General features: G+C 54.8%; 1 protein-coding gene across 8 annotated transcripts in view; it reads left to right on the top strand.

Annotated features, from left to right (window-relative positions):
• Nucleotides 1-19,396, top strand: part of INPP4A (inositol polyphosphate-4-phosphatase type I A) — a 125,648-nt gene that overhangs the window by 81,043 nt on the left and 25,209 nt on the right. For 4 of the 8 annotated variants that reach the window (XM_082427267.1, XM_082427266.1, XM_082427265.1 and 1 more), the window contains exons 8-16: nt 1,822-1,933; nt 2,685-2,775; nt 3,229-3,376; nt 6,244-6,374; nt 8,214-8,318; nt 8,810-8,918; nt 13,383-13,566; nt 14,800-15,018; nt 15,814-15,952. In XM_082427267.1, the coding sequence (XP_082283393.1) occupies nt 1,822-1,933; nt 2,685-2,775; nt 3,229-3,376; nt 6,244-6,374; nt 8,214-8,318; nt 8,810-8,918; nt 13,383-13,566; nt 14,800-15,018; nt 15,814-15,952 (1,238 nt within the window). Of the gene's footprint in view, nt 1-1,821; nt 1,934-2,684; nt 2,776-3,228; nt 3,377-6,243; nt 6,375-8,213; nt 8,319-8,809; nt 8,919-13,382; nt 13,567-14,799; nt 15,019-15,813; nt 16,058-19,396 lie in introns of all 8 variants that reach the window. The other 4 variants (XM_082427263.1, XM_082427260.1, XM_082427261.1 and 1 more) reach the window with 1 other exon arrangement.

Here is a 19,396-nt window from a genome sequence, read left to right as displayed (position 1 = left end):
TAGAACAGTGCCTGCTGCTCAGTAAACATTTGTGGAAGGAAGGAATGTGGGGAGGGGGGCGCGGGGGACCCCACTATGTTGGGGTCAAGGTGTCAGTCCTTCCCAGATTCATTTTAGGGGCAATTCCCACCCTGACATAGTGTTCTTTTTTTTTTTTCAAAATAATGTAAAAATTGGGGAAATAGTCCCAAATAGCAAAGAAGATTTTGACACAGAAGATGAATTCCCTGCTAGTAGTGCGACACTTTGAATATACGGAGATGATGGAGTTGAAGGCGTTGGGCAGGGCTCACCCTGCTGTGTGTGAGGAGAGCTTGACTCAGGACGAGGAAGGGGTCTCGGGGAGAAAAAGCAGGGTCGCCTGGGGGAGGGGCCGTTAGAGAAAAACACCCAGGTGCATCATACGCCAGAGCTGATTCTAGTTGGATTAGGGTTCAATGTCAGACGTGGGCATCATCCTTTTTATTTATTTATTTATTTATTTATTATTATTTAAAATTTTTATACATGTACATTTTATAGTCATTTATTAAGCTCTTACTGTGTGCTCTCCTGTATGACCTCACCTAATACTACAACCCTAGGAGGAGATATTAGGTAATGTTAGGGATGAGGAACCTGAGGTCCAGAGAGGTTAATTAACTTGCTCCATGTTATCCAGCTAAGAACTATCAGAGCCCACATACAAATCCAGGCAGTCTGATTCCAGAGCCTGCACTTTTTATTTTTTATTTTTTGGCTGCATTGGGTCTTTGTCGCTGCGCGTGGGCTTTCCTTTGGTTGCGGCGAGCGGGCTTCTCATTGCCATGGCTTCTCTTGTTGAGGAGCACGGGCTCTAGGCACATGGGCTCAGAAGTTGTGGCTTGCAGGCTCTAGAGCGCAGGCTCAGTAGTTGTAGCGCACAGGCTTAGTTGCTCCACGGCATGTGGGATCTTCCCGGACCAGGGCTCGAACCCGTGTCCCCTGCATTGGCAGGCGGATTCTTAACCACTGCGCCACCAGGGAAGCCCCATCATCCTTTTTAAAAGGAGCTAGAGATGACCGTTGAACAGAGAGCCTGGGGAGGGACTTTTCCAGGCACGAGAACCGTGAGAGTGAGTCACAGACGAAATGGTCAGTGGATGCATGTGACCACATAAAAATTTAGAACCTGGCTAAGCCCCACAGCTTAGATAACAAAGCCAGAGGCTTCAGGATATCTCTGAATGAATCAGGGATTCAATGGGGCTTCCCTGGATGAATCAGATGGGCCCAGGCAGCCAGCAGCTACCCTGAGGGGTCTTAGCAGTAAAGCAGACCAGGGCTAGAGTGGTGTCAGCTTTACCATGAAGGATTCAGAGGCTTTGGGAAATCCTGGGTGACCTCAGCTTACTTGGGGTCCCGGCCTAGGCCTTGAGGCTAATCAGAGCTTGAGGGTGGGGTGGGAATGAGCAGAAAAGGGGTCTAGTGCCAGAAGAAGATGCTCTCCAGTCCCGATTCCAAGGTGTGTCCGCATCACTCTCCAGGGCGGGGTCAGCCCAGGGCTGATGGGCACCAGCCTCCCGAGCGGGCATTGGCTACCCCCGACCCCCGCTTCACCAGGCACGCCACCCATCTCTGGGGCCTCGTCCCCTCTCAGACACAGCCCTCTTCTGTGGCCCCCGTCTCCTCACCTGCCTCCCCCGGAGCCTGTGCACACGATAACTGCTGCCTGACCGACCAGCTGGCCCCATCCTGGCACCCCCAGGACCCCTTGACCATCCAGGAGGCTGAGCTTTGTGTTGAAGCAGAAAACGAAGCGCAGTCACGGCGCCGTTTACCGAAGCGCGTTGCTGGTTGCAGGTCTGCGGAGAGCGACCGAGTGGGCAACATCACCGTGATGGGCTGGCAGATGGAGGAGAAGTCAGACCAGCGGCCCCCCGTGACCCGGTCTCTGGACACCGTCAACGGGCGGGTGAGCACACCGCTTTGCTCCTCTCCGTGAGGAGTTGAGGACTGTCCCGACGCACTTTGCCCGTGAGCTGTGGGGAGGGGGAGGCTGGGCTCCGCCGCAGGCGCTTCTCCAAGTAGAGAGAAGCGGGCCCCTGCCCTGCTCCGGGCCACGCTGGCCCCTCTCCAGAGTGCGAGCTGCAGTCAGTCAGGAGGGGAGAGGTGGCTCGTGGGTGTGGAGTGAGACCCAGGTCATCCCTGAGGGCTGGATACGGTCTTCCTCTCCCAGACGCTCCTATGCCTCGCAGCCGCCTGGGCCCCGTCTCACATCTGTACCCCCCCCCCACCCCGCCCCCTGTGTCACCCTCTGTGATGCACAGCCGCTCACCCAGACACTCTCAAACAACAGTTCTAATTTCAGAGCCCAAACGCTGGTAAGTAGTCATTGTAAAATACAGAGATCTCTCATTTTACCCCAAATAAACCTGAAACATCAGCTGTGGAAATACTCCTGGGCCTCATCTACCACTGCCCTTTCATCCTACACATCAAAACACTCAAAGACAAGGGGAAGTGACTTGGTGGAAAGTTGTGCGTTTCTAGAAGATTGTGTGGGCGAAGTATGTTCAGTGTCCTGCGGGGGGCTTCACTTGTCTGTGGCCGTGCGTTTCTCATAGAGTTGATGGTGGATGTTAGTTTCAAGGGTTCTTTTATGACATGATGTGCTCTGGAGTCTGAGTCACAGTTTTCTCATGCTTTTCTGTACGTGTTTTTAGATGGTTCTGCCTGTTGACGAGAGCTTGACCGAGGCCTTGGGAATCCGATCCAAATACGCTTCGTTGCGAAAAGACACTTTACTGAAATCGGGTAAACAGCTTCCTCTGTTGGTACTCTTGCCACTCGTGAGAGTCCACGCGGGTTCATGGTCTGCTTCCCCACCCGCTCTGATTGTCACGGCTGTGCACGCCGATTGTCACCTCTCTGCACAGCAGCGTGCCGTCCTTTGTGGCAGCACGTCGGGACCTCGTGACCCTCCGGGGAGGGGGCTCCTCCTCCCTTTCGCTCTGTCTCGATGGCGTCGGGCTCGGTGACCGGCAGCCTCCCCGCCCCAGTCCTAGCACCTTAGAGCCGGTGACACGGTCTGGGATGATGAGACCGCATGTCACGGGGCAGGGGCGTTCGGGCTCGGTCACTCCGTGGGTGTGGCTGTAAGTGTTTTAACTCCCTGGAGATGAACAGGAAGAAGACCTGGGGGCCAGGGGGGAGGGCCCCGCGGCGGCCTGCGCCTGCTCACCGCGGCCTGTCCCCCTCCCGCCTCAGTGTTCGGCGGTGCCATCTGCCGCATGTACCGGTTCCCGACCACCGAGGGCAACCACCTGCGGATCCTGGAGCAGATGGCGGAGAGCGTGCTGTCCCTGCACGTGCCCCGGCAGTTCGTGAAGCTCCTGCTGGAGGAGGACGCGGCCAGGTGAGGCCCCCTGTCACGTGCCCCGTCCCATCTGGAAGGCTCGTGGGCGGGGTGGGTGGGGCACTGGCATCAGATGGGCCTGGCCGCACGCCCAGCGTCCACCGCCTGCCTGTTCCGCGGCCTGGGCTCAGTTTGCTCACCTGTGTCCCGGGGTTTCTGTGCGAGGACGTCACGAGACAGCGTGCCCGACACGCCAGCTGTGCCCCTGCTGAGCACGGGCTTCCCTCCCCGCCCCTCCCCTCCGGCCTTGAGAAAGTTAGACTAGCTGGTCCCTCTCTGGTTGTGGCTGCCTGGGTCACGGTTTTCTACGGTCCGGGCTCCAGAGGGCTAAGGATGACCCATCAGGACACCGATCCTCTGTGTCTCTCAGCCCAGGGCCTGCTTCACTGGTCCTGAGGCGGGGAGCAGCCTGAGAGGAGGTCCGGGCACTGCAGAGTATGTCTCCTGTCTGCCTAAGAGTCATCTCTGCTCCTTGCCTTCGAGCACTGTTAATCGTAGATGCAACACAGCAGCTGCACGAAGGAAAACAGTGCAGCCAGATCCTACTGTTTTAATACAGCTCTTTTGTTTTAATTTTTTTATCTTGAAAAAAAATTTGAACTTAGAGAAAAATGGCAAGAATAATGCAATGAGCTGCTTTATCCCCCTATATGTGTATATTTTATTTATTTTTTATTTTTTATATAAATTTATTTTATTTATTTATTTTTGGCCTTGTTGGGTCTTTGTTGCTGTGCGTGGGCTTTCTCTAGTTGTGGCGAGCAGGGGGCTTCTCTTCGTTGCGGTGCATGGGCTTCTCATTGCAGCGGCTTCTCTTGTTGCAGAGCACGGGCTCTAGGCGTGCGGGCTTCGGTAGTTGTGGCACGTGGGCTCCGTAGTTGTGGCTCGTGGGCTGTAGAGCGCAGGCTCAGTAGTTGTGGCTCGCGGGCTCAGTAGTTGTGGCGCACGGGCCTAGTTGCTCCGCGGCATGCAGGATCTTCCCAGACCAGGTCTCAAAGCCATGTCCCCTGCGTTGGCAGGTGGATTCTTAACCACTGTGCCACCAGGGAAGCCCTGTGTATATTTTATAGAGTTAATTTTTTGAAACTTCCTTTTAGCTTTTCCGTATTTGTAATATATTTACATAGCTACCATCTACTTTTCTATATATCTTCAGTTCCACTAAATTTTTAGTTACGCCTAATTTCCCACTGTTTGGTGCACTATAACTTGGAAGAATTCATTCATTCATTGTGTTGGTTTGGAGGGTTTTGTTGTTTCTCACACCGGCCACGGGGCCAGTGCTCTACTCACTGTGGTGGGGAGGCGGGGGTCTTGATGAGCGAGATGGACCGTGGGAGACAGTCAGTAACAGAACTTGGGCCACACGGGGCCCAGACGGGTCACTGGTGTGCGGAACCTAAAAGGGGCCACAAGAAGGAGGAGGGTGGTCGGGGCAGGCCTCTGAGAGACGGTGACACTAAGCTGACACCCGAAGCACAAGGAGGAGCCACGTGACACACGGGCAGAGACACGGAGAGAGAAGGGCCTGCAGCAGCTGAGGCAGACAGGCTCAGGTGCAGACCCAAGGCCAGCGGGGCCACTCAGCCAGCAACCCACGGGGACATCGGTCCCAACCAGCCTTGCCTGCACCAAGGGTTCTTTTACATTAATCTTGTTGATTTAATAATAATAAAATGGCACAGCTTTTTAATTTTTTTTAACTTTAGAAAATTTAGTAGATTCCTAAAACACTTCTGTAAAATTAGCTTTTTCCCCCCCTCAGAGGAAAACGTGCATAGTATAAAAAGCCAAAGAGCGCAAAAAGGCTTTTAATAAAAAACATAAGTCTTGGGATGCTCAACTTTCTGATCTCCTTCCCAAGAAACAACCACTTTTAGCCGTTTTAGTGTTTTCTGCTATATTTCTAAATTTATGTATAGAGTACTCAATTAATCAACTTCAGAGATTAACTGCTGATTTCCTATGAAGAGGATTTTAGGTCTTTTATACTTTCCCCCCCAGTTTCCTAAATTTCCTAAAGTGGTTATCCTTTTTTTTTTTTTTGAATCCATTTTGTGTGTTCATTATTCTGATTATGTAGCTATTATTTCCTGCTGAGCTAAGAAGTTTATATTTCAGTTCTTAAACAGCTTTCATTTTTGTGGATATAACAAATTCTTTTTTTTCTTGTCTTCTTCTCTATGCATTTAGATCTAGACAGTTCATTACTTACACAGATAGTAAAGGGAACGATAGCTAAAGTTGCCAGCTTCCCAGCGTCCTTGTCCCGGACCCGAATAGGATGACAGTGCAACATAAGGGGCCAGGTGGCTACAGCAGGAGCCACGGGACCCCGTTGCTGAGCAGCCCGGCTCGCCGGACAGCTTTATACTCTGCAGCTCTGCTCTGGTGAGGGCAGAAAGCCCCATGCCTCCCAGAGTCCAGGAGGCAGTGACAGCCCCGGGTGGGGAGGGCCTGTAGCAGTTGCCCTCAGGCTCCAATCCTCCTGTGGTCCGGGAGGGTCAGACTCAGGCTGCAGTTCAAGACTTCACGCCCCTGTGGCCTCTGGACACATGCAAGGTCGCCAGGGTGCCATGGTGGAGCCACTCCCCTCTTCACTCCTTCACTTAGTTTTCCCTGAACATTTGACTAAGTTCCTATGAAAAGCCTGTGTGTGCAGTTTCCACGTGGTCAGTGGTCTGCCTTTTTCACAGCCGCTCTTGGAGCTGTCTGCTGTCCTGCCCTGCTGCCGGCCCTCCAGACTCGCAGGGCCTCCCTGGGCATGACGCGTCCACATCCATCTGTCCTCCTGGTTGGCCAGGACTCCTGAGCCTCTGCTGGGAGGGAGCCGGCGCCACGGCCTGATGCGTGTGTCTTGCTTGCAGAGTGTGTGAACTGGAAGAGCTGGGGGAACTGTCCCCTTGCTGGGAGAGCCTCCGGCGCCAGATCGTCACTCAGTACCAGACCATCATCCTCACGTACCAGGAGAACCTGACCGACCTCCATCAGTACAAAGGTGGGTGCCCGCTCTCATTTTCCCAGCTGGAAATCTGGAACCCAGGGTCACTCCCGTATTCCCACTGACAGACACTCTAATGGATTTTTAAAAATAGATTCTCATGTAGGTGTGAGTTCTCTCAAATATGGAGTTTTCAGATCTTAATTGAGAAGACAAATGTGTGAATTGCATCGAAAGTTCCTTCCATGGTATCATCTGCCAAAACAACCGCTGTAGGATGAAATTCAGGAGAGACAAAGTCACAGGCTGTTGGTTCATTTTATTTCTTCATCTTGGTCTAGCATCAGTGAAATGGCCAAAAGGATGCAGGCCGTTTGCCTGGAGACAAAGCAAGGCAGGGTTTTCTAGATTTCCCGGTTTAACTGTTTAGCGGTCCTTATATTTACATATGAATTGTCTGAGTGGAGCTCTCCATTTTGACTCAAAAGTGAACGTGAAATATAGACACATCTTTTCTTCTTGAAAGATGCCACTTGATTTTCAAAACATTTTCAGGGTAGGTTTAGAAGACTATGCTTAACTCATTCCCTTTTGGTTCCAAATGGAGTGACTTTTTTGGTTTTCTATTACTTTATTCTCTATCTTCAGATTCTTCCCTCCTTCCCCTCTTTATAATAGAATTTCAGCTTTTAAGGAAAATCATAAGCCCTTAATGTGGGGACAGAACATAGGAACCTGTCCCTAAACTTGTCTAAGAAGCAGCCAAGTTTACAGGAGTGATGACAAGATGATGGTGCCCTGGGTTTCGTTTGAATCTGAAGAACAGATCTAAGTGTATTTCTAAGACACGTGGCAGTGTTTGCCTGAAGGGACTCAGGGACCTGCCTGTGCTGGATGATTGTTACCTGGGAAAGTCTGAACCCCCCACCATGCTTCTTCTAGAGCAGAGCTTCTGAGATGTCAGCGTGCTGCTGAGTCTCCAGAGAGTCTCGTGGACAGCAGGTCTGGGGTTCTGCATTTGTAACAGGCTCCCAGGATGCCAGTGCAGCCGGGCCACGGGCTACCCCGTCAGTAGCTAGAGAACCATCTCCCCTGGCAAAGTACAAAGCAGACGGTGGCTGGTCTGCCTTTTGCATACTGGCAAAATAAATTTGTCTTTTTTCACTAGATGGAACGTTTATTTCTCCTGATTGTTAGTGTAATTTATAGTCTCTTTCTCTAGGCAAGTAGTTCTTTACTTAGTTAAGTATTCTAATTATAGAAATAAGATTGTGAATATTTGTTAGAAAACACGGTCCGAACTCCTGAGCCCCCCCAGGGTGTACAAGGGGACACGTTAGCGTGCTTTCCGGAGGCCAGAACCGACGCTGTGTAGCGTTGGCCCATCTCGATAGACCTGGGGTGATGAGCAGACCTTCTCATCACTTTTCAGGATTGAGAAGTGTTGCTCCCGTCACACCAGCTTCTTAGATCTTGGATGCCGGCAGGCTCTGCAGTTGGAACAGGCACTTCCTGGCACGGGCCCACTTGCTTTTTATAGTGGTGCTGACATCATGCTGCACAAAATCCTGTCCCTGTGTCAGACCTGTTGGTTGACAGCTGATGATGGGAAGGCCTGGTGTCGCTCCTGAGCCTCCGAGGGTGGATCCACCAGGCCCCTTTCACCACCTAGGACCCTGAACCAGTCTCCTGGCCGGGAGCTGCTCTCCCTCAACGTTTCACCCCCATCGTCTGGGAAGGAAGTGTGCTCGTGGGCAGCTCAGAGTTTCCGAGGCCACTGCTGACACACACCTGCATACCCACAGCAGCACCCTCAAACTGTCCCTTCTCCACCCACCGTTCATGAATGGGGGATACAGGCTGACCATCTTTATTTTCTCACATTCCGTTCCTTAGGTCCCTCGTTCAAAGCAAGCAGTTTGAAAGCAGATAAAAAGTTAGAATTCGTTCCCACAAACTTACACATACAGAGGATGAGAGTTCAGGACGATGGAGGATCAGGTAACCGTCTCGCTGGATCACATCTCACTTCCTTTCTCCCTGAGCTGCCCCACATCTGCCCCAGCCTGCCCTGTGTGTGCTGCTGCTGGGCACTCGGCAAAGAGGCACAGCCCAAGGGCTTCCGGAAGGCCTTTGTGGAGAGCTCAGACCCCTTCCTCTTGTCTGTCCTCCCTCCAGCTTCCCTTTGTGTTGCTGTGGCAGAAAATTGCCCACAGGTCATCCTTCTGAAGGAGGGATGCAAGCTGAGTGTCGCTGGGTAGTTGCCCTCTGCCCTGTGTGACTCTCCCCTGAGACAGACAGGCCCCTCGTAGCCGAGATCATGGTGCTTGGCTCCAGAGGCCCTTGGGCAGCCCGGGCTGTGCGACTGAGGGAACCACAGGCTGCTTGGAAGTGGGCTGGCGGGGGATCCCAGAGTTGTGTACGTATCCCTGTAGCTGGCTCGTCCACAGGCCTGAGCCCAGAGTAATGGAAGAGAGCTTTCTGTCATTCAGATCAGAACTATGACATCGTCACCATCGGAGCGCCAGCAGCACACTGCCAAGGCTTTAAGTCAGGAGGTCTCCGCAAAAAGCTGCACAAATTTGAAGAGACCAAGAAACAGTAAGTGCTTGGAGGGGGTCTGTCGTGCTTGTACTGCCGTCTGACGCTTCCTAGGTTAAAAAAAACAAAAAACAAAAAAGTCAAAACGGGACCACAGAAACCTCCAGCATCCGATCTGCTTTTGCGGGGCGGGAGGAGCTGCCTTACGGGCCCTGTGCTGCTCTGTGTGTGTGACTGAGCTGGGTGGGTGACGAGGCACCCGAGCCGTGGTCCTGTCCCTGGAAAATGGCAGCGGATGGAAATGCACCTGGAGAGCGGTGCCCCAGGCGGCGGCCCTCGTGGACGCTGGGGCTCGGCTGCCCTTTACAGGCCCTCATCGGTTGGTTGAAGGTCACAAAGTGTGAAGCCGGGGAGAGGTCGTTTCCTCTCCTGGAGGATGCTGGCGGTCAACATTCCCAGTGTCAGAAAGGCTCACGGGGCTGTACGGAGTTAACCACGCTGAGCAGGAAATTGGGAGGTGGGCGGGGCGGGGCGGGCCTTGCAGAGCACGCGGTGAGGGGCGGGGCCTTGGGGGCGGGAGCCGAGGGGCTGGCCGGGCGCAGGCTTGCTGGTGACGCAGAGCTGATGGGTCTGGGCCTGGCCCTGGGGCAGAGTCAGCACCAGCGCTTGGAGCCTGCTGGAAACCAGCGAGCGGAGGGTGCAGGGTGTGCTGTGGATCAGAGGGGACGGGAGAGAGCGCTAAACCGAGCTGTTGTGCTGGACGCTGCGAGGCGTGGGCGATCTTCCCGAGCGTCACTCGCCAGATTTACCTTGACCAGGGGGCGCGGGTGTAGGAAGTGGATGCCATGCGTGTAGCCGATGCCCTGGGCTCCTCGGACCGTGAGGTGGAGGAGCAACGCAAAGGCCTCAGGCTCGCAGAAGGTGACGGAGACGAGCCTGTGCTCAGGCTGATAGGAGAGAGGAAGGCAAGTGAGGGGAGACGGCAGAGGACACCGATGGAGCGAGGTTCTGGAGGAGACGGGGAGGCGAGGCCGGCAGAAGAAGGTGGGGCTGCAGAGAAGGAACAAGCTGGGGCCGCGATGGGGCAGTCTGCGCGGAACGTGGGCTCGAGGGGCCAGAGCCGAGCGCTTTGAGGACGGTGACGCCAAGGCCCGGCAGCCTCAGGAGGACCCGCGGGGCAGTCGGAGGAGGCCTAGTGCCGGCCAGAGCCTCAGGCCCCAGGGCGGGAGTCAGGTCAGGGCTTGAGCAAGGTGACCTCGGACTGCACGGGTTGGGAAGAAAGGTCAGGTGCAGTGGTCGTGGGCCGAGGGGCGAGCAGACTGGCGGAGAGCAGCTGGGGAGTTGGGTCAGGGCTGTGTGCAGGGCTGGGTGGCATCTCTGGGAGGCCCCTGGCAGCCTCCTCGACCTTGATTCGTCCCCACCAAGGGCTCCTCCCAGGGCAGACAAGCCAGGCCACCAGATCCCCCCGAGGATTCACCGACCCGGTGCTCCTCTGGGAATTAGGACAAAGGCGAGCTTCCTGTGCCACCACGCTCTGCACAGCCAGCCGCGTGTCTGTCGCAGCATTGCATGTGGCCGCGTGGAGGTGCGAGTGTGTGACCTGAGGCTGGCGTGGAGGCCCCGGAGGAGAAAGCCGCTCAAGAGGGCTGTCCCTGTCCCAGGAAGGTTGGGGTGTTGATACCTAAGTATTTGGCATGTTAACTTCAGTACCTCTTACTCCCTAAATGCTTCTACAGCATTTTTCTAATATACTATATACATTTTTACTTAATGTCCTACTGATGTCATAAAACCACCGGCAGGAATGGTTTGCACCAGGGGAACTCTCCTTTCGGCGCAGGTGTTACTCGCCCGCATGGGACGTCTCCCTGGGGCTCGAGCACATGCGCAGACGTTGCTCTCACCAGTGAGCATGCTGGGCTACTGAGTTTAATCGTCCCTGTAGTCGGGGCCTCGACAAATGATCTCCAGAATTTTGACAAAAGAGAACTTGTTTTTTTAATTTTTGTTTTGCATTTGCCGTTCGCTAACAAGCTGCTAATATTTTGTTTTGGTTCTTTTCTTTAGCAGTTTTGAGGAGTGTTGGTGAGTTTTCTGTCTGTGGAGAGTGTGTGTTTGGGTCTTGCTCTCGTGCAGAGAAAGACTGTCCCCTCCTCTGAGGTGCTTCCCCCTCCGTGCCCCCGTGGGCTCCTAGTTGTAGCCTCATAGACAGAATTCTCCTTCCAACTGCAATGTTCTGTGATAATGAATAGCCCTTCCCAGTCTGCTGTGTCAAACCCTCCCAGTCTGGTAGCAGTTCATTGCTGTGCTCACTCGAAGCGAAGACCCAGTTTTGTTCCTCCAGGATATGAGGAGCCCAGGCCGGGCAGGTCCCCAGGTGCTGGGATTTCAAGTCAACCCACTGGTGCGTTTGGGAGTCCCTTCCTGGCTTCTTTTACAAGAACCTATGGCTTTTCAGTTTTCAGTTCCCCTTCACGTCTTGTAGGAATGAAGCCAGCTTACATTTTTATGGTATTTAATAGTTAATGGAGATTTGTAAAACAGTATTACTAGGGCCAGTTTTATCCCTGGAGGGCAAACCAAGAGTTAATACAACCAAGTGACTTTTTCCGCCAACAATGAGGGGGCAGCCAGAAGCCACCACGCCTGCTGCGTGGGGTCCCCACTGCCGTTCCAAGCCTCCCCAGACTCGCCCAGGGCGCTTGCCCCGGCCCAGAACAGGGGCTCCGCGCTGGGGCTTGTGAGGCACCCGTAGCCCTCAGAACTGCTGCCGTCGTGGAGCTGGAGCAGCTCAGGGGCCGTGGCTGGGCGGACGCTGCTGGAGATGCCGGGGCGCTGCACGCTGAGGACACCCTCCCCCGTGGCTGAGGCTCTGCAGCTGCCCCCAGCTTAGGCCTGTGGTTGGGCTCCCACGCTCGTGTGTTCACGGTCATCCATGAACAGCAGCTCTTTGAAGTGTATCCTTTCTCACTCCCGCCATGTTCTTCCCGTGTTACTAACAGGATCTGTGGGCATACACAGTGAGTGGGGTGATGCTTTCTGTCCCGCTTGTCGGAGGCTTTGTATTTGCTGAAGAGAACACACCCATCTCCATACACACGTGTACGTGTACGTGCAGCACACGTTACGTGTGTTCTCTAAATATTGGCTCCTGGGAAGAATAAATTTTAAAAATCCTGTTTCGAGATTGTATTCCTAAGACTCAATTGTCTTAAATGGCAGCTATTCATTTGGCAGTGATTGCAGATTGGAAAGCAGCGTGTGCACCTCGTGCTGTGCAGGCTTGACCGCAGCCTGCTGCATGGGCTTCTGGCAACTCCATCGTTTTTCACTGTGGTGTCTGGGCTTGGGGTGTTGTTTTTTCTGGGGTGCTTCGGTTTTTGTTTTTGCATGTGTACCCCATAGTCCATCAGGGGAATGGGCAGGGCGGTTTCTTGGTGACCCAGCTTCGGGTTACCCTGGAAAGAGCCCAGCAGGGAAAGGGCTCAGTCCTACCGTGTGACCCTCACCTCCAGGGGCAGCAGTGGAGGGTGTGGTCCTCCCTCTTCCCCTAAACTCAAAGGGTAGCTCTTCGAGGGGACCAGTCAGGGCCCCTCCTTACATGAAGGATGGGTGCCTTATACTTCTCCCTGTTTCCCTCAGCTTCCTCAGGTGGTCTGAAAAATAAACTTATAATATTGGGTTGATTGGGGATCTTAGCTTAGAGACATGCAATTTACCATCCCCATCTAGAAGGTCCCACGAAGCCAGGGACGTGGAGTTGGATCCCCAGAGGCTGGTGTTTGTGCCGGGCAGTAGCTTTGACATCAGATCCCAAGATGCACATGCTGCTCGGTGGCAGGGAGGGGGGGACGAGGGAAGGACTGGTTTTCAAAGCCAGTGAGGCGTCCAGGCCTGGCCTCCAGTTCGGCATGTTTTCCATGCCCCCCTTCATCTGATGGAACATTAATTTTTAAGCAGGGGAGTCCCGGAGCAGGGGAGAGAGGATGGAAGCCCAGTTTTCTGGGGACTTGCTGGGGTAGACACACGAGGGAGGGTGTGGGTCTGTGCACAGAAAGTTTGAAGTCCTGACTGGCCAAATGAAAAGACAGGTTTCTTTTGGCAAAGTCCAGCCCCCTACTGCAGTCTCCCTTCACTGTGGTGTGAACCACTCTGGTGTCAGCAGGTCTCCACTCAGGTACTGCTTAAAAACTGACAGAAGAGGTTCTTAGGTGAAAGATTATGAGCATCCAGGTAACTACTGGGTTCAGCATCTGTACACACAGGTAGAAACACAGTAAAAATACAGATACATGCAAATATGGATAAAAGACTTAATTGTATTTTAACATTTCAAGCCTCTGCTGTACAGACAGAACGGATCTCCTGAGATTTCCTCTTGGCCATCAGCAACTAGCCTAGCCTGGGAAACACCCCTGAGTAACAGGAGGCTTCACCTCGTGCTGGTTGTGGGCAGGGGCGGGGAGGTGCTGCTATCCCCATCGATGGGGAGAACCCCTTAGAAGCTGTTCTCATCCTTTTTAGTACGTCATCCAGCTGTCAGTCCATCATCTACATACCACAGGACATCGTCAGAGCCAAGGAGATCATCGCCCAGATCAACACCCTGAAAACCCAAGTGAGTTACTACGCAGAGCGGCTCTCAAGGGCGGCCAAGGACAGGTCTGCCACTGGCCTCGAAAGAACACTCGCCATCTTAGCAGACAAGGTAGGAGAGGCTACCCTGCTGCAGGGGGGTGGGGGTCCCTTGGGTTTCTGAAAACCCCTGGACACCTCATGTGTGCCTAGAGCTGTCCGCACAAATGGTGACATTGGGATGACCTTGAAGGTCTGACTTCAGACCCTGTTCCCACCAAGGCCTGGGGCGGGGGTTGGTGACTGGCCCATGGTCACAGAGCTGGATGGGGGCAGACCAGCGACAGAGCCCGGAGCTCAGGAGCCTCAGCTGTGGCTTCATGCATTTGGCTTTCCAGGGAGCGCACGGGGGTCCTGTGGAAGCTGGGACAGTTCCTCTGCTTCCTTAGTGACTGCCTACTCAGCACATTTTGGGCCACATTTCTGTTGTACTCACAGTTCAAAAAAAGAAACTGAATTATACATAAGATAAGAACAGTATAATTTCAATGGCTTATATATAGTCCACAAACCAGCTGCTAATTAACTGTCATCTGATCCTGATTAAAAATTGACAGATGATGCTTTTTCACATGACTCAGTGTCTCTCTCCACATACGTGCCTCCGCCAAACACACACGTGCCCATAAGCACACACACGTGCAGGCACAGATTCTGGTCACACTTCCCCACTCACACCTGCTTCACTGGGATGAGCTGCTTTTCCCCGTCCGAATGTCTTGTATCCTTCCCGTGTGTTTGCCCAGTAAAAAGACTGCGAGCCGGGGGTTAAATTCACTCATAAAATAAAGGTGACGTTGTCGGACGTCAAATTCTGAGCCACAGAGCCGCTGTTGCGTGCAGAATTCCCCAGAACCGCAAGTGCTATGCCAGGAATCCTGCTGCCCGGGGCTTCAGGTATTAGATGTGAAACGTAAGACCTCAGCGGTTAAACTGAAGTGAGGCCTGTGCCCTGGGAGGGAGGGACAGCCCGGGAAGCCAGTGAAGGCTGGCACTGGGCTCACCCCGGGCCCCTCCTCCAGCCATGTCAGGCTCAGAGGCCGGCCGGGGTCCAAGAATGTCAGAGGCTTCTTGGCCTCTCTGTCATCCTCCTTGCGTTCTCCAGGCTTCTGTGGGAGATTCTTGCTGAGATTCAGCCAGGCCTGTCGTGCGGCAGCCTTTAACCTCGGACGTCCCGAGGGCTGCAGCTCTTGGGGTGTTGGCACCATGCAGGAGGGCAGAGGGGGGCGGGCTGGGCGCTCTGAGAGGCCGGGCCCCGCAGCCCCACCTGGGTGCTCAGCGGCCAGGTGCACGTCTGTCCCTGCAGACCCGGCAGCTGGTCACCGTGTGCGACTGCAAGCTGCTGGCCACCTCCATCCACGGGCTGAAGGCGGCCCGGCCCGACTACATCGCCTCCGAGGCCTCGCCCACCTCCACTGAGGAGGAGCAGGTGATGCTGAGGAACGACCAGGACACCCTCACGGCCCGGTGGTCGGGCAGGAACAGCCGGTCTTCCCTGCAGGTCGACTGGCACGAGGAGGAGTGGGTGAGTCTCTGCCACCCCCGCCCGTCGCCCGGCCGCCGAGCCAGCCCGGGAAATGCGAGGCCTCGCTCCCTCGCAGGGGTCGGGCCCAGCCTGGGCCCGGCCTCCTCGGCCTCCGCTGGCCGTCAGCCCTTCCGGGGCCACGTCCTTCTGGAGATGTGGGAGCTGAGGTGCTGGGCAGCTGGGTGAGGATTTGGGAGACGCCGCCCTGACATCCCGTCACGATGCTGCTTCCGCAGGGTGGGCTCTGAGCGCAGGGTCTGCCCCTGGAGGGAGTGACACGTCAGGGACTCGTGTTTGTCATTTGCTGGGGCTGTTCTTCGGCGGTGTCGTCCTGGGGGCACCGGATTACCGGCGGCAGCAGCGCGCTCCCCCAGGCCTGCCCTGGCGTGCTGAGTGCTGCCTGGCTTTCTGCAGGGACCCCCCCCTCCCCCATGCTGAGCGACCCACCGCCTCCGCCTCCGTCCAGAAGACCTCAGTCTGCTGCGGCGTTTGTACGAGGGCTGCTGGGAGGGAGGGGGACGAGGGCGCTCCCGTGGCCCTCGTGCCCACAGCGGCCTCCAGGACAGCGGCTAGCAGACGTCCCACAAACTTCAAAACTGGTGCCCACGGGGCACTGACTTGCCTTCGGAAAAGCTGATGCAGCTTTAACGGGGAATTCGAATTGTCTCGCCCTCTGCGTCTTGCGGGGTCTCAGTGGGCACGGCGCCCGGGGGGGTCGGTGCGGGGGGCGGGCTCTGCTTCCTGCCCCGTGTCTCCCGCTGGGAGAGCTGACCCCGCGCCCCTTGGGTCCGCCAGGAGAAGGTGTGGCTGAACGTGGACAAGAGCCTGGAGTGCATCATCCAGCGGGCAGACAAGCTGCTGCAGCGGGAGCGCCTGCGGGGCGAGGGCTGCGACCACGGCCTCCCCGGCGCCGGCAGCTGCGCGGGCAGGAAAGGTAACCGGGGCAGCCAGGCCTACTGGATCCGACCGGAGGACCCCCTCTGCGACACGCCCCCCTCACCACGCCCCCCCGACGCATGCCGCCCTCACCCGACCACACGTGCGTACGAGCGCTGTCCGTGTGTCCGTGTGTGTCTCTAACTCCACGCCCGCCACGCAGACTGCAGGGAGGCCGCTCAGCAGAGGGGGTGTCGCGGCACCCAGGGCAGCGGGGGCGGGGCTCCCGAGCCTTCATGGCTGCGGGGCCCGCGTGTGAGCCTGCAGGCGCGGCGAAGGCCGGACCTCAGGGCCCTGCCGGCTCACGCTGCCGCGTCCGGGAGGGTCGGGCTCCTGGGCTTTTCTGGTTTGTCAGCCAATCCGGGAACCCGAAGGAGGCCGAACAGTAGATGCCTTTCTTGTGAGATTGCTTACCGTATCGGTCATCGAGGAAAAGGTGAGGCGTGCATTTCTGTGGATGAGAGCTGGTGGCAGGCCCAGCGGACTGGTCTGGAAAGGCTGGTTGTCACTGGCTGGGTGCGCTTTTATCCGGCAGAGGCCTGCTGCCCTGGGCCTTGTTCGTAACCCAGTCAGAGGGTGGGCCGCGCTCCCACGTCTGGGGGCGCCAGTCAGGTTCCTCTGTTCGGCGCCACCTCCAAGGTGGGGCTCTCGGTAGACGGCAGGACGCTGGCGTGAAGCGGCACGCTTCAGAAACAGCCTGCTGCCTGCGGAGACACGGGGCATGACCAGACGCTCTGCCCCGCTGTCGCCTTACAGCTGGGGGCCACGTGCCTTCTGAACCCGCGGGTCCCTGGTCCCTGCAGCTCTGGCCTTTCCCCGTAAGAGCTGGTGGGGTTGTGCGCCGGGCAGCTGAGATCCAGCTGCTGCCGCTGCCTCCTTGCCCCTCTTTGGGCGGGTTAAGGCCCAGCTGGGCCAGGGATGGGCCGCTGGCAGCGGGACTTGTCATTTCTGAACCGGGCAGCTTTCATTCAAGGCAGGGTCTCGCTCCCTGTCGGAGCCTCTTGGTAAATCCTCCTCTGGTTTGTCAGACGCCCTCCGCCTCCAGTCTGCCTGCAGTCTGTCCCCAGGGTGCGCTCTCACTTGAACCTGTGTTTCCCCGGTGTCCGCGTCCTCCACTCTGCCATCTGTGAGGGGTTCCACTTTCAGTTCCCCAAACCTGTGTTTGGTTCATGGAACTGTTTTGTCTTTGTTTGTGCTCTCATTTTTTTTACTGTAAATTGTGTTTCTTTAAAACAATTTCTGAAAGTTCATTGCTCATTTCTCTTTAATATTGTCTTGCTTGCAATTTAAACATTTTTCTGCAGATTTAAAAAAAGTTACTGATTGGATTTTTTTAAATGCAGGAGATAGTTTATTTAACTGGATATACTGTTGCATTCATAACTTAAATGTCCTCTTTTTCTAGGCACGTCCCATATTGTTCAAATATATAGACAAATTTAAGTGCAGTTTTAAAGTTATTTAAAGGAGCATTTATTTATGATATTTAGGGCTTGACTTGTACCTGTGTGTGCCGTACGGATGAGCTCTGTTGTGCTCATGGGAGTAGGAAGCGTTTGAGAGAGTCTGACTCTGCTGATCAGCGCGCAAAAGAAACTTACGAAACCATATGCCTCTAAATTACCTGCACGTGATCCTTAATTTAAAAATCTGAGCACAGCTGGGAAGCCGTTCAGACCTCGGCACGATCGGGAGGATCGGGAAACACCAGGCTGTGAGCCGTTTGTTTTACTCAATCTCTTGTCCTCAGGGGCCAGAGCTGGGCTCTCTCGTGACTCCCGATGCCCTTCCCAGTTCCTGGGGCACTTGTTTTGGCCTAATGGGCGGGTTGTGTTCACGCCAGCATATTTATTGCCTGTGAACAACTCCATGACTCTTTGAAAGGCGTTCTCTCTTTTCATTCCAATTCTCTACCCTGTCCTGGGTCCTTGGTTTTCATCTTTCATCAAGGAGTCGCCCCGCCTCAGCCCCGCCTGGGGTCAGGGCTCCGCAGGACCCACTGACCAGTCCCCCGCAGCGGGGACCGCAGAGGCTCCGTGAGCCTCCCTCTCCTCCTGGTTTTCCACCCACGTGACCCGCCTGCAAACTGTCAGGATTTGGTGACTTCCATTAGCTCCCCCACACACTCTCTCCTGCTCTCCTCATCCCCGAAGCGTCCCTCAAACCCTGGACCAGGTTCCTCTTAACCTGAGATCTATGGGTTGCACCCCAGGTCCACATACCCCTGAGCCTGTGTGCTAAAATCTGCATGTGTGTGGAGCAGTCCACAGCGGTCATCAAATCTCAAGGGCCTCTGTGATCTAAGAGGAGATCCCTCTCTCCCGTTTGATTGAAAGATGAGTCTACCCAGTGGGTTGAACCCCTGATCCCTTCTCAGGCATGGTCCCAGCCCAGCAGTTTGGGATCACTGCAGATCATGAAAACAGGCTTCTAGACCCTTCTCCTCATAGAGACTCGGGATCTTGGAGGAAGGGTTATGGAGAGGCAGAAATCTGTATTTTTCCAAGGCCTGGGGTAATTCTGATTTCAGCCAGACAGATGTTGAACAGTCACCGCTGTGCATCACACACCCCACGGTGGCTTCCCTCTTTGTGAAGTAGGCAGTCTCAGGATATTTGAGCTCTAGTGAAGACGCTGAAGTCTTCAACACACAGAGGCCTTTAATTTTGCTCTATTTTCTGTCCCGTTGGCCAGTTTAAGAAGTCATTGCCAAAGACGATTAGAGAGAAGATCCCTGCCACCGCCCTTCTGGACAATCCAGGTTGTCAAAGTCTCCGTTCAGTGGGTTCTGGTTATTCTTGAGGATCTGAAACTACCTGTTTCAGGATCCTAAAATGTTCTTTGAACTGAAAAGTTTAGACATAAAATAAAATAAGCTTTTAGCCCAAACGATCCCTTTTCAAACTTGTTTGTTTCAGGTGGCACACCCAGTTAACCAGGAATTTTAGAGTTTTTAAGGGAGAAGAGAAATTGAAATGAGTACTTCCCGATGTGACTCAGTGTAGGTGAAATTGAGTTAAACTTGGCATTCTTTGAGGGACCTGGAGGGGGATGTTCCAATTCTAGACTTCCCTCAATCATAAAGGTTTTGTATTTGGCTTAAACATCGTAAAGATTGGCATGCATGTGTTTGGTATATGGGTTTCATGACTGGACCCTAACCTTTTGGATCTCAGCAGCCGACCTTTAGCCCGGGCTCCAGAGTCAGTCAGGGCGGCGGGCTCTGAGCTGCACGCTCGATTTACTGGTCAGTCTCTCTCACTGCAAGTTTGCTTCCAGATGCCGTGAGCCAGCGTGGGCTCCAGCACATGCAATGGGATGGACGTGGGGGCCTTATCTCATTGTGCCACGTTAACCTGCTCTCCCCGAAGAGCGTGTCATGTTGAAGTACCAGCAACGTGAATGCTGGCGCCTGTGGATCGGGCGGTGAGCTCCAGGCAGC

Source organism: Balaenoptera physalus, assembly GCF_965194825.1.
Source record: "Balaenoptera physalus genome assembly, chromosome: 15".
NCBI lineage: Eukaryota > Metazoa > Chordata > Mammalia > Artiodactyla > Balaenopteridae > Balaenoptera > Balaenoptera physalus.
This window is presented reverse-complemented; position numbering and strand designations above follow the sequence as displayed.